At 41.3% G+C, this 12604-nt stretch overlaps 1 protein-coding gene across 1 annotated transcript in view; it reads right to left on the bottom strand.

The window, feature by feature from the left end:
* Window positions 1-12604, bottom strand: part of LOC135049880 (collagen alpha-1(XXV) chain-like) — a 267395-nt gene that overhangs the window by 136617 nt on the left and 118174 nt on the right. The window contains exons 9-10 of the mRNA XM_063955838.1: window positions 7440-7466; window positions 2198-2242 (exon numbers count right to left, since the gene is read on the bottom strand). Of these exons, the coding sequence (XP_063811908.1) occupies window positions 2198-2242; window positions 7440-7466 (72 nt within the window). The remainder of the gene's footprint in view (window positions 1-2197; window positions 2243-7439; window positions 7467-12604) is intronic.

Below are 12604 nucleotides of genomic sequence, written 5' to 3'. Positions count from 1 at the left end.
ATGAGTATGGATATGGGAAGATGCAAATTATGATCCCAGTGGGCATCTGGATATGTAACTGAATTATGTGCAGCCCACTAAGGTGGTCATTCCGAGTTGTTCGCTCGCTAGCAGTGCAAACGTTATGCCACCGCCCACTGGGAGTGTATTTTAGCTTAGCAGAAGTGCGAACGAAAAGGATCGCAAAGTTTTTTTGTGCAGTTTCTGAGTAGCTCAAAACCTACTCAGCGCTTGCGATCACTTCAAACTGTTCAGTTCCTGTTTTGATGTCACAAACACGCCCTGCGTTCACCCAGCCATGCCTGCGTTTTTCTTGGCACGCCTGCGTTTTTCCGAACACTCCCTGAAAACGGTCAGTTGATACCCGGAAATGCCCACTTCATGTCACTCACTCTGCGGTCAGAAGTGCAACTGAAATGCTTCGCTAGACCCTGTGTGAAACTACATCGTTCGTTGTAATAGGACGTCGCGCGTGCGCATTGCGCCACATACGCATGCGCAGAAGTGTCGTTTTTTAGCCTCATCGCTGCACAGCGAACGAATGCAGCTAGCGATCAACTCAGAATGACCCCCTATGACTCATGTCACTTCACACAGATTGTTCTGTACTTTTATTTCTCAATGGGTAAACTTGGGCTGATTTAACTTGGGCTTAGTTAAATTGGAATAACAACATTCAACAACATTAAATATCAATAAGGTAATCCAATCTAGGTTACAGTTATTGATTTAAATAAATAAATAAATAAATAAAATAAATAAATAAATAATAGGGAAAGACAAGAGCACACCACTTGGTGATAGTAATTTTTTGGAGGTCTGTAGTATACCAAGATTTCAATACCTCTTGACTTAACAAATGCGTTGCCCTCTTATTTGTGCTTTAAAGAAATCCTAAAGATGCCCACAGAGGAGCAGACCAGCCTCATCCTCAGCCTAGTAGTGGCCCAGCCTGTGTGGCCAGATTGTAAATATTCAGCTATTTGTTGGTTGAGTCAAATGACATGAGGCAGTAGGATGTAATTAGTATGGTTGGATAAAATTGTGGACATGATCAGATACAGTTATCAGCCAACATTGTATTCCACCAGTCCTTGTCTGAAAAATCTTCATCAGATGTTGACTGACTGTTTCTTTAAACCTAGGTACACACTATACAATTAGATTTAGCTGGTTGGAATGAAAATCTGGTAATGAATTAAAGCAAATGACAATCGACCATTTTCTCCCAAACACTGCAAAATGGACAAAAACAGTAATTCATCCACGTTGGTTAAAATTGTGTTTAACCAATTTGTATGAAAGTCAGATTTTGTTAGTTTTCCAGTGTTTGGGAACAAATGGTCAATTGTCATTTGCTCTCATCCATTACCAGATTTTCATTCCAACCAGCCAGATCTGGCAGATTATCTGACAGATAATTGAATAGTGTGTAATTCCACAGACTGTAAAAGTAGCCTGGCTGGCCAGTAAAAATGCAGCTTGAATCATATTGGATTAAATAAAGTACAGACGGCCACAATCAGCCCTCTGAAAATCTTCTTGTAAATGCTGTCATACTGCCACTGATTTAAGGCTAGCTGTATTCCTCTCTATTTATACTAATAACTTTTAGCAAGCTTACCTTAGATACAATTCCTACCCTGAAATGTGTTTTATTCATGAGACAGCTCATGATTTCTAGGGCTGCCAGCTCTGACTCCATTTTGTCTCTATTCCTCTGTGGTTAAACAGTAGCCACAGAGTTTTTGGCTTGGGTCTACAGCTTAAACAGCAAATCAGCTCACTACTCCTTCGCCTGTCAGCGAGGGGAGCGGTTTGCTTCTGGGCTCACATTTCAAAGCTGACTTGGCACGCAACAGAACACTTTAGGGGAAGTTGGATTTGAGAGAACCTTGAGCTGACAGATATTTAGAGGACCATAAATGTACTGTATTTTCTGTCCCGATGTATTCTTTGCTATAGTAAAGAATATGTGCATCTGTTCTCAATACCAATATTTAGAAAATGTTTAGAATCCCTCCTAATGTTTACAGAAGTAAAGCAGACAGATTTCATTAGAAGAAAAATCATTATATGACAAAAGAAGCACTAAAGTAACTATAACATATCAAATGTGTTATTTGTGTAAAACAACATTATTATAGATAGCAGAATTATTATGCAACCACATTGTTACATTTAACTATGTTTGTACCTTTTGCCCGTCAAGTCCCGGGGCGCCAGGCTCGCCATCGGAACCCTACAAGTAGATTGACGTGACAAGTTTAGAATTATTTGCAAACTATAACATACAAAAGTATCTGTAAAATGACATGCAAATGTTGTTTTAAAGCATTTTCTAGTGCATAACATGGATATTACATTATTTGATACTATGGATAAAATAACTGGCACGTGATAAACTTATACCAAAAACATATACAGTTTTCTGCTTAAATTTGCTATATGTAAAAAAAATAAAAATTCAAGATTATTGTAAATTCAGTAATGAGACCACATGGTTTATTGACTAATACCCTTTCACACTAAAGTCCGGGATCTGACCCATGGATCCACTATGGGTCAGACATGATAGAGAACCTTTCATTTCTCAGTTGGTGCCATTTACACGGTGTAGTGCTTGGAGATGACATTGTTTCCTTGCGCCAGGAATGAGGCTCTGCCTATGCTGTGAACGGTACCCAGATCGGAAAACCTGGGTTACCCATTCACACTGCCACCAAACCTGGGTCCTTCTTGGGACCAACCCTGCAAGCTACCCGGGTTGGATTTCCAGGGAAATGAACCCAGGATATTTTTTGGGACCCTTTCACACTGAATTAATCCGCAAATAACCAGGGACTAAAAACTTTGTGTGAAAGGGGTATAAGATGCCACCACTTTCTGGCTCTTCTGGATGCAAGATTTAAAATGTCAATAATATTAAAAGCAAAAACAGGAATGTTTTGCATATAATATTATTTCCCTTTTTCAATCCCCTTTGAAAAGCTGCTGCTTAGAAAATATACCCCATATCCCTGAAACATAGCAGTAATGTAATCAAGATCATGAGTATATCATATTAAATAACTAATATAGCATCAAAATACTATTTATACAATATTATCATGTTCTGCTTAGCTATAAAAAAAAGCCTTAATTGTAATACCTCTTGCACTATTAACATCTGCCTAATGTTATTTATTTTGATTATTTTTTTCGACACAGTCTTAATAAATAGCACACTGCGTTCCCAGGCTTGCTAATCAGATGACTCAGATTTTGATTTCTCCAGTGATTACATTCAGCTGACAGCTAATTTCGGAAGGCAGAAGGAGCCATACTTAAGCATCCTCGATTCAGCTGTCAGGATTGTTACATTCTTTAGACAACCATTCCGTGATTACAGCAGCAGTAAACTTCATTTACTATATATATATGTTACAGTAGAAAGTAAACTGCAGTGTCTTATCATTTCTAAGTTGTCACGACTACTCCATTAGGTCAGAAAATCAATAACTAGTTACATTTCTAATTGGGTGGTTTCTTTTTGGGAAAGTTTGTCCACTAAATGAAGTTACTTGCTGTACAAGAGCAGGCCAGGATAGACCTTTTCTCCCTCATTCCATTCCTCATTGGCACAGAGGAGAGTAGCTTTGGCAAAACAAACTTTGGGATCACTTTAGCTTTGTCTCTATGTGACATGGCTACCTATGTGGGTCTAGTATGATATAAAACGGAATGCCAGCTATATCTCATTGTATTCAAATATTTGGATTTGCAGCATTTAATGTTTGAACTGTGTTGATTCATTCTGCACCACTGCATATGAGTGAGTAACATGCCCATTAACAACAATATCTGCTACTACAACGGCTTTCCATTATTTACATGTTGGTGAAGTTGAATAAATACATTAAAACATTAGCACAATTATCTGTAACTAAAAGCTAACAGTCAGACATTTGTTTGTAGCACAGTGTACTTGAACTAAACAGCTAACATCTAATTAGTTGCTATAGGTAACAGGACATTGTGTAGATTCAAAATAAAAAGGTAAAGTTATATCTTTATGTAGAATGTGATTTGTCAAAACCTTTTTGAAACCCACCAATCCACAGCAACTACCTGCAAAATCCACAAGCACTTTCTGACTGGTCACGTACCTTCCAGGGTATGCAAACTAAAAGGCCATAGTGAGGAGTATGTAACTGGTGCCACCGACCAGGGTGCAAGGTCAAGGAGTGGGGGTCAGGAGAGCCCCCCCCCCCCCATCGCTTCATAGATGTTAACTACACAGGTTCTGCAGTTGATTAAAACCAGGTGAAATGGAGTCTTGAAGTCAACCAGCCACAGAACCTGTGTAATTAATATGTGTCCAGAACTAAAGGGATGAGGTGGTAACCCCAATAGAAAGGCACAGGGCATGTCCTTAGGGCACCATTCCGCCTGTTGACGGCGTTTGTTCTTTGACTTCTGACATCCTGTGCTCTGGGGCCAGGGAAAGCCAGCCTAGGGCACCTCTGTGTCTTGCTATGGCATTGAGTCCATCAGACAAAAAGCACGACCGACTATTGGGAGGTATCCAAATGCTTTTTCTAATTAATGTGAAGTTGGCTAACCATTATTCAGTCTGATGCCGGAAAGTAGTTGTCGCTCACCTAACTATTTGACTATTGACTTTTCTTCTTTTTAACAAGCTAATAAAACACTTTTTGCAAATGGCATGTAAGCAACAAAAAATACATTCATTCAGGGAAGACAAACATATTCAAAAGTCTGTACCTGTGTTCCTACCATTAGCACATCTATGCATGATGTGATTTTACAGACTAGAGACTTGGCATGAAGATCCTGTCTGGCAGTTCTCAGCCACAGTAGCACATTGTAACTGGCCAATAAATTAGTGCCATGGTGACAAGAGTTAAAGTTCCTCTCACCTCTGTACTTAGGTCTCTGCATAACTGTAGCGTGAATGATGAAAATACAAGTGAAGCGGTCAGGGAAGGATTGTCAGGTTTACTTTCCCAAAATCCTTTTGGCCCCTGTAAGTTTTTCAGTAATGCACTGCTGGCCAATGTTGCTGCATATAAAACAGTACTAAAAATACTTTTACATCCAACTGAGAAAACCATTAACTCAAAGCACATAATAAAAAAAAATCAACTCGCAAATTTAGCACTGACTAGACGCCTGTTTTATAGCTGAGCAAGAATATGACTAATGCCTATTTTAACCATGGTATTCACTTATTATCTAAAGCTACAGTATATTCAAGCATAATACTGACATTATCAATTAATAATAATTAAAGATATATCAAAACAGTGTAATGCTAAACTAATGCCCCATTTAACAATTAGACACAACCCATACTTGCCTACTCTCCTGGAATGGCCGGAGGCTCCCCAGATAATTGAGGGAAGCTCCCGCCCCCCTCCGAAGAGTAGTAAAGTCTCCTGGCCTGCCACCACCTGCCTTCACCCCACCGCAGCCGCACACAAACCTCCCGCAGACGGGGAAAGGGGTGATGCGAATCACATCATCGTAGCCCCGCCCATGTCTCACAATGCCTATAATCTTGGTATTGTGTAGTGGGGGCAGGTCTGCAATGACGCAATTTTGCAGACATGCCCCCTGCTCCGCCCCTACCCAGTATCACCCGCCTCTGCCACGCCCCCAGTATGCCGCACCATGCCCTATCACCATGCTGAGCTGGCTGCCTCCTCCTGGATGGTGCAGCCAGAATATTGGCAAGTATGACATGACCCTTTAACACTCGCTAAAGGAGTTATGTCCTCCTTTCAGTATTTAACAAACAGTGGCATACACAGCTTACTGCTATTTGTTACAGCTTACGTCATCTATAGAGGCCAATAGCGATACCGTCCCCATTGGCGGCAATGAGAACCCATTTGCGGCAATGAGTACTGCTGTAAGTGGAGAATGCTGCCAAGGAGGGGGACTTTTCTAGACCTTGCTGGAGTGGTAAGTAATGTTAAATATCAATGGCATGTTCATTATCACTGCGGTACTAAACTAAAAATGCCGCTGGTAGTAGGCTCTTTTTTTAAATGGGGCTCTATATGTATATTACTGCAGAGAGTATTAATAGTAAGCAATAAGATATATATTTTTTCTTGATAACAAGCAATCCATGTCCCTTGATGTACACTATTTAGTTAGCTTACAGAACATTATCATTTCTAATTTGACATTTCATACTAAATACATTACCTACCAAACGAATACACTGCGCTTTGCTTCTGACCTTCCCACTTACATTATTACTCCAGCAACTTGTGCTGAACGCAATAATTGGGAAAAAAACACCAATCTCATCAATGCAATAATTCAGCCCAGGTTAGTCCGACAGGGAAATCAAATCAGTGTGAAATTCAAGAGCATACTCTTGTACTATCAGTTATATTGGACACATTATTGGGCTTAGTTATGAACAATATAGTTCTCATATCTGACATGATAACAGAACACAGAATTTATCTTTCCTGAAGCGTTGTTACTTTACCTTGTTCTCTTTAAAGTGTTGCCCTTTATGACTGGGATACTGACATGGTACCAAATAGAGATTTTTATTATTTGACCATTAGATAAAGGTGTTCTGACATAGGGTTCAATATTTTCAGCATGCCTACACTGTTATTACGGTAAGCCTATCCTTAACCCCTAAAGCTAATCCTAATGCTAACCTCTAACCCTAATCCAACATTTCATATGTCAATATTTTGTCCATGACAACATTTTCCAGGTGTAGACAGTCACAGTATAATGTAGACACATTTCAAACATGTTGAAATAAAAACTGTCAACACTCTGTTGTTGTCATTGTGAATTTTGACTGACTGCATAACTGTAAATCCAGGGCTCTCTACATCACCCTGCAGCGCTCATCATGAGTGGCAGTGAAGCTGCGAGCACTCACAGGAAGTGGGATCTCTGGTTACCTTGGAAGCAGGAAGACAGTAGCAGACCACTCCACAGCAGTTTCTTCTATTGCAATTTATTATGAGTTCCTACATCCTCCGTCATATTTTACCCCTACTTTATTTGGTCACATGGCTCTGCACCACACTATATTTGTGCTAGTTTACAATCTCAATTAGAAATTGTATCCAACAGTGAAAACATTTGGAGTCTGACTTTCTCAGGTTGCTTGTCGTTTCTCAGTGGAAAACCAGAGGAACCTTTTAACCTCCAGTTCAGCAGACAGATTGAAAACAGTCTGCCCTGAGCTGTTTGAGGTTCCCATGATTGAGGAAATTAGAAATCTTAAATCTCGCATTAAGCAGCAGCATTTTGGGAAAGCACACTCTATAGACTAAACTAACGGCTTCAATGTGGTCTACAGTAGCCATTCCTGTACAACCTTTCCTGGACAGAATTTGGCTAGGAGAGAGATAATTACTTCAGCAGCAGTTTGTGTTTTTAGACCATACCTTTTGTCCAGAAGGCCCCTCTGGACCCTACAAAAGAAATATTATTTAGTTAATTTACTATGTTAAAGTTATTAATGAAATAAGTAAACAATGGGAAAATCTGTATATACAGTACTTTTACTATTTACTTAATTAAAATATGCAATAAACAGAAAATACATAATATTTTCTTTTGACAGTATTAACATATATAACACGTATTTTATATTCGCTATGCAAATGCTACACAACTAGGAGGTTTATATATATATATATATATATATATATATATATATATATATACAGTATATATAAACTATTCTTATTTTATTTATATGATATGTCTCTGGATAAATGCATGTAATGTGTGTGTGTGTGTGTGTGTGTGTGTGTGTGTGTGTGTGTGTGTGTGTGTGTGTGTGTGTATATATATATATATATATATATATAATTTTTATTCAGGGATCTAAACATTTCACAATACAAGTGGTAATGTACCCACTACAGGCAGTTGTATGGGGGCCTTTACTTCTAGGGCACATTTCAGGTTTTTTTTTACATTTCTTTGGCAAAAGTTGTCCAACTTGGGTATGAGACTCCTATGTCAGCATACACAAATAAAACTAATTTATCCATTTACATCATTTAATAAAGTCAATACAATTCGTGTCTGGTAAAAAATTGTATAATTTTTAGGAAAGGTGCAGGGAACAAATTAGTCTAAGCTCATTGTAAAATTAAAAAAAAATAGACTTAAAACATGCTCCACGTGAGCAGAACTATAACAGTATGTCACCAATCCTTCTACTTCCTGATGGCAACATAACATTATTAAAATAAATATGTGGACATTTCTGAGGTTGATGGTGGTACGGATGATAGAAAGATTCCCGACTTTATCCCCTGGAAAGACATCAGAAAGAAACTTGATGTGGTTATGGGTTGGGCGTTTTGGCACTGCATGAAAGTTAAAGCTCTCCATTCATTAAAGAGTATTTCAGTGAGGGTCCCTCATCTGTCCACTGCACAGTAATGAGATGCTTGAAAGCTGTCATGAAATGCTCCCACACTATATATTGTTACTAAGCAGGAATACTCTATATACAACAAGGGCAACAATGACACATTAAGAATGAACCAACAAATTAAAAAGGACACAAGTGGCTTTGAGAAAAAGTGATAAAAGGTGGCCACACATGGTGCATTTTTTTATTAAATTGACCACAAATTAGCAAAATGCAGAGCGCTCTGCGGTAAAACTGCACTAACATGTGCCTACAAGTGACTGTAACAATACCACTGAAATCTGAGAGCATAACACTACTAAACAGCAAGTGGGTCTTGAGTGGAATAGAGATGAAGACCAATATTCTGCAAGCCCATACAATGAATAAACTTCTTGTGGTCTTATATTTTGTTACTATAAAAGTAATTTAAGTAATGAAGAACAGATCCTGCTTTATAAATGTCCTCTCATGTCAGGTTTTCTATTAACCCCCCCCCCCCCCCCAAAAAAAAGTCTGAAATCCTCTGTCTTCTTAACCAAATAAGATTCCCTATTTAGAAACTGATATTGTTTATCAGGGCTGGATTATAGGCAGGGTGGCTAGAATAGTTGCCCCAGGATACCCAAAGGATCACAACCTGTTATGGGTTGCCCAGCAACACAACCGTCAGTTTATTCGGGCCCTTCAGCATTGCAGATAATATATAATTATGTCATGATGCTGCCATCTGTGGACACTTCAGGGAGGAGCAGTGTGGACTCTGGAGCCAGAAAGTGGAGTGCTGAGGTAAGTTAAGTTCAGGGGGACTGTTTGAAAGCATGATTTTTATTGGTGTGGGCCCCCAGAAGATGGTTGCCCAGGGGCCAGCACACACCTTAATCCAGCCCTGTGGTTTGTGCTCAGAAAGCACTCATTTTCCTGGTAACTTTTTGTTATCCTTTTCCTGGTCATGGCATAGGATACAATACAAGTGATGCATAACTTTTATTGGCTAATTATCCCAAGACCTGATTTAAATATCATCCCCATATATGTGAAAAGTGTTACAGCATCAATAGCGGCACAGGGCACACTGCCAGATAAAATAAAGTGTGAGCTCCATAATTATTTCAAAATGTATTTCCCATAATCCCTTCTAACATGGTTTCTCCATGATTTAAACCAACAAACTACCCATATGGTTGCTCTCTGTGAGCTTGTTAGCACTGTGCCATCTCTAATTGTATTAGCACTGCAACACCCCCTCTCCATTGTGAATATGCCAGGCACCAGCATCCCAACAATTGATTAATAAAATGAAATTTGAATAATTAGAATAATTCACTATAGCTTGACCCAGAAAATGCTTCAATTACAGTGCTAGACACCACTGTATTCTGTAAAGTTTACAGCATAGAGTAATAAATAAGAATTTACTTACCGATAATTCTATTTCTCATAGTCCGTAGTGGATGCTGGGACTCCGTAAGGACCATGGGGAATAGCGGCTCCGCAGGAGACTGGGCACAAAAGTAAAAGCTTGAACTAGCTGGTGTGCACTGGCTCTTCCCCCTATGACCCTCCTCCAAGCCTCAGTTAGGATACTGTGCCCGGACGAGCGTACATAATAAGGAAGGATATTGAATCCCGGGTAAGACTCATACCAGCCACACCAATCACACCGTACAACCTGTGATCTGAACCCAGTTAACAGTATGACAAACGAAGGAGCCTCTGAAAAGATGGCTCACAACAATAATAACCCGAATTTTGTAACAATAACTATATACAAGTATTGCAGACAATCCGCACTTGGGATGGGCGCCCAGCATCCACTACGGACTATGAGAAATAGAATTATCGGTAAGTAAATTCTTATTTTCTCTAACGTCCTAAGTGGATGCTGGGACTCCGTAAGGACCATGGGGATTATACCAAAGCTCCCAAACGGGCGGGAGAGTGCGGATGACTCTGCAGCACCGAATGAGAGAACTCCAGGTCCTCCTCAGCCAGGGTATCAAATTTGTAGAATTTAGCAAACGTGTTTGCCCCTGACCAAGTAGCTGCTCGGCAAAGTTGTAAAGCCGAGACCCCTCGGGCAGCCGCCCAAGATGAGCCCACCTTCCTTGTGGAATGGGCTTTTACAGATTTTGGCTGTGGCAGGCCTGCCACAGAATGTGCAAGCTGAATTGTACTACAAATCCAACGAGCAATCGTCTGCTTAGAAGCAGGAGCACCCAGCTTGTTGGGTGCATACAGGATAAACAGCGAGTCAGATTTCCTGACTCCAGCCGTCCTGGAAATATATATTTTCAGGGCCCTGACTACGTCCAGTAACTTGGAGTCCTCCAAGTCCCTAGTAGCCGCAGGCACCACAATAGGCTGGTTCACGTGAAACGCTGAAACCACCTTTGGGAGAAATTGAGGACGAGTCCTCAATTCTGCCCTATCCGTGTGAAAAATCAGGTAAGGGCTTTTATAAGATAAAGCCGCCAATTCTGAGACACGCCTGGCTGAAGCCAGGGCTAACAGCATTACCACCTTCCATGTGAGATATTTTAATTCCACAGTGGTGAGTGGTTCAAACCAATGTGATTTTAGGAACCCCAAAACCACATTGAGATCCCAAGGTGCCACCGGGGGCACAAAAGGAGGCTGTATATGCAGTACCCCTTTGACAAACGTCTGGACTTCAGGCACTGAAGCCAGTTCTTTTTGGAAGAAAATCGACAGGGCCGAAATTTGAACCTTAATGGACCCTAATTTTAGGCCCATAGACAGTCCTGTTTGCAGGAAATGTAGGAAGCGACCCAGTTGAAATTCCTCTGTAGGGGCCTCTTTGGCCTCACACCACGCAACATATTTTCGCCAAATGCGGTGATAATGTTTCGCGGTTACATCCTTCCTGGCCTTTATCAGGGTAGGGATGACTTCTTCTGGAATGCCTTTTTCCTTCAGGATCCGGCGTTCAACCGCCATGCCGTCAAACGCAGCCGCGGTAAGTCTTGGAACAGACAAGGTCCCTGCTGGAGCAGGTCCTTTCTTAGAGGTAGAGGCCACGGGTCCTCCGTGAGCATCTCTTGAAGTTCCGGGTACCAAGTCCTTCTTGGCCAATCCGGAACCACGAGTATAGTTCTTACTCCTCTCCTTTTTATGATTCTCAGTACTTTTGGTATGAGAGGCAGAGGAGGGAACACATACACTGACTGGTACACCCATGGTGTTACCAGAGCGTCCACCGCTATTGCCTGAGGGTTCCTTGACCTGGCGCAATATCTGTCTAGTTTTTTGTTGAGACGGGACGCCATCATGTCCACCTTTGGTTTTTCCCAACGGTTTACCATCTCTTGGAAGACTTCTGGATGAAGTCCCCACTCCCCCGGGTGAAGGTCGTGTCTGCTGAGGAAGTCCGCTTCCCAGTTGTCCACTCCCGGAATGAACACTGCTGACAGTGCTATCACATGATTCTCCGCCCAGCGAAGAATCCTTGCAGCTTCTGCCATCGCCCTCCTGCTTCTCGTGCCGCTCTGTCTGTTTACGTGGGCGACTGACGTGATGTTGTCCGATTGGATCAATACCGCCTGACCCTGAAGCAGGGGTTTTGCTTGACTTAGGGCATTGTAAATGGCCCTTAGTTCCAGAATGTTTATATGAAGAGATGTTTCCATGCTTGACCACAAGCCCTGGAAATTTTGTCCCTGTGTGACTGCTCCCCAGCCTCTCAGGCTGGCATCTGTGGTCACCAGGATCCAATCCTGAATGCCGAATCTGCGGCCCTCTAGTAGATGAGCACTCTGCAGCCACCACAGAAGAGACACCCTTGTCCTTGGCGACAGGGTAATCTGAAGATGCGATCCGGACCATTTGTCCAGAAGATCCCACTGAAACGTTCTTGCATGGAATCTTCCGAATAGAATCGCTTCGTAAGAAGCCACCATTTTTCCCAGGACCCTCGTGCACTGATGCACTGACACCTGGCCTGGTTTTAGGAGATTCCTGACTAGCTCGGATAACTCCCTGGCCTTCTCCTCTGGGAGAAACACCTTTTTCTGGACTGTGTCCAGAATCATTCCTAGGAACAGGAGACGTGTCGTTGGAATCAGCTGCGATTTTGGAATATTTAGAATCCACCCGTGCTGACGTAACACTAACTGAGATAGTGCTACTCCGACTTCTAACTGTTCCCTGGACCTTGCCCTT

The sequence above is a fragment of the Pseudophryne corroboree genome, chromosome 1 (assembly GCF_028390025.1).
Source record: "Pseudophryne corroboree isolate aPseCor3 chromosome 1, aPseCor3.hap2, whole genome shotgun sequence".
Taxonomy (NCBI): domain Eukaryota; kingdom Metazoa; phylum Chordata; class Amphibia; order Anura; family Myobatrachidae; genus Pseudophryne; species Pseudophryne corroboree.
Note: the sequence above shows the minus strand (reverse complement) of the source record. Positions and strands in the feature narration are given on the sequence as shown.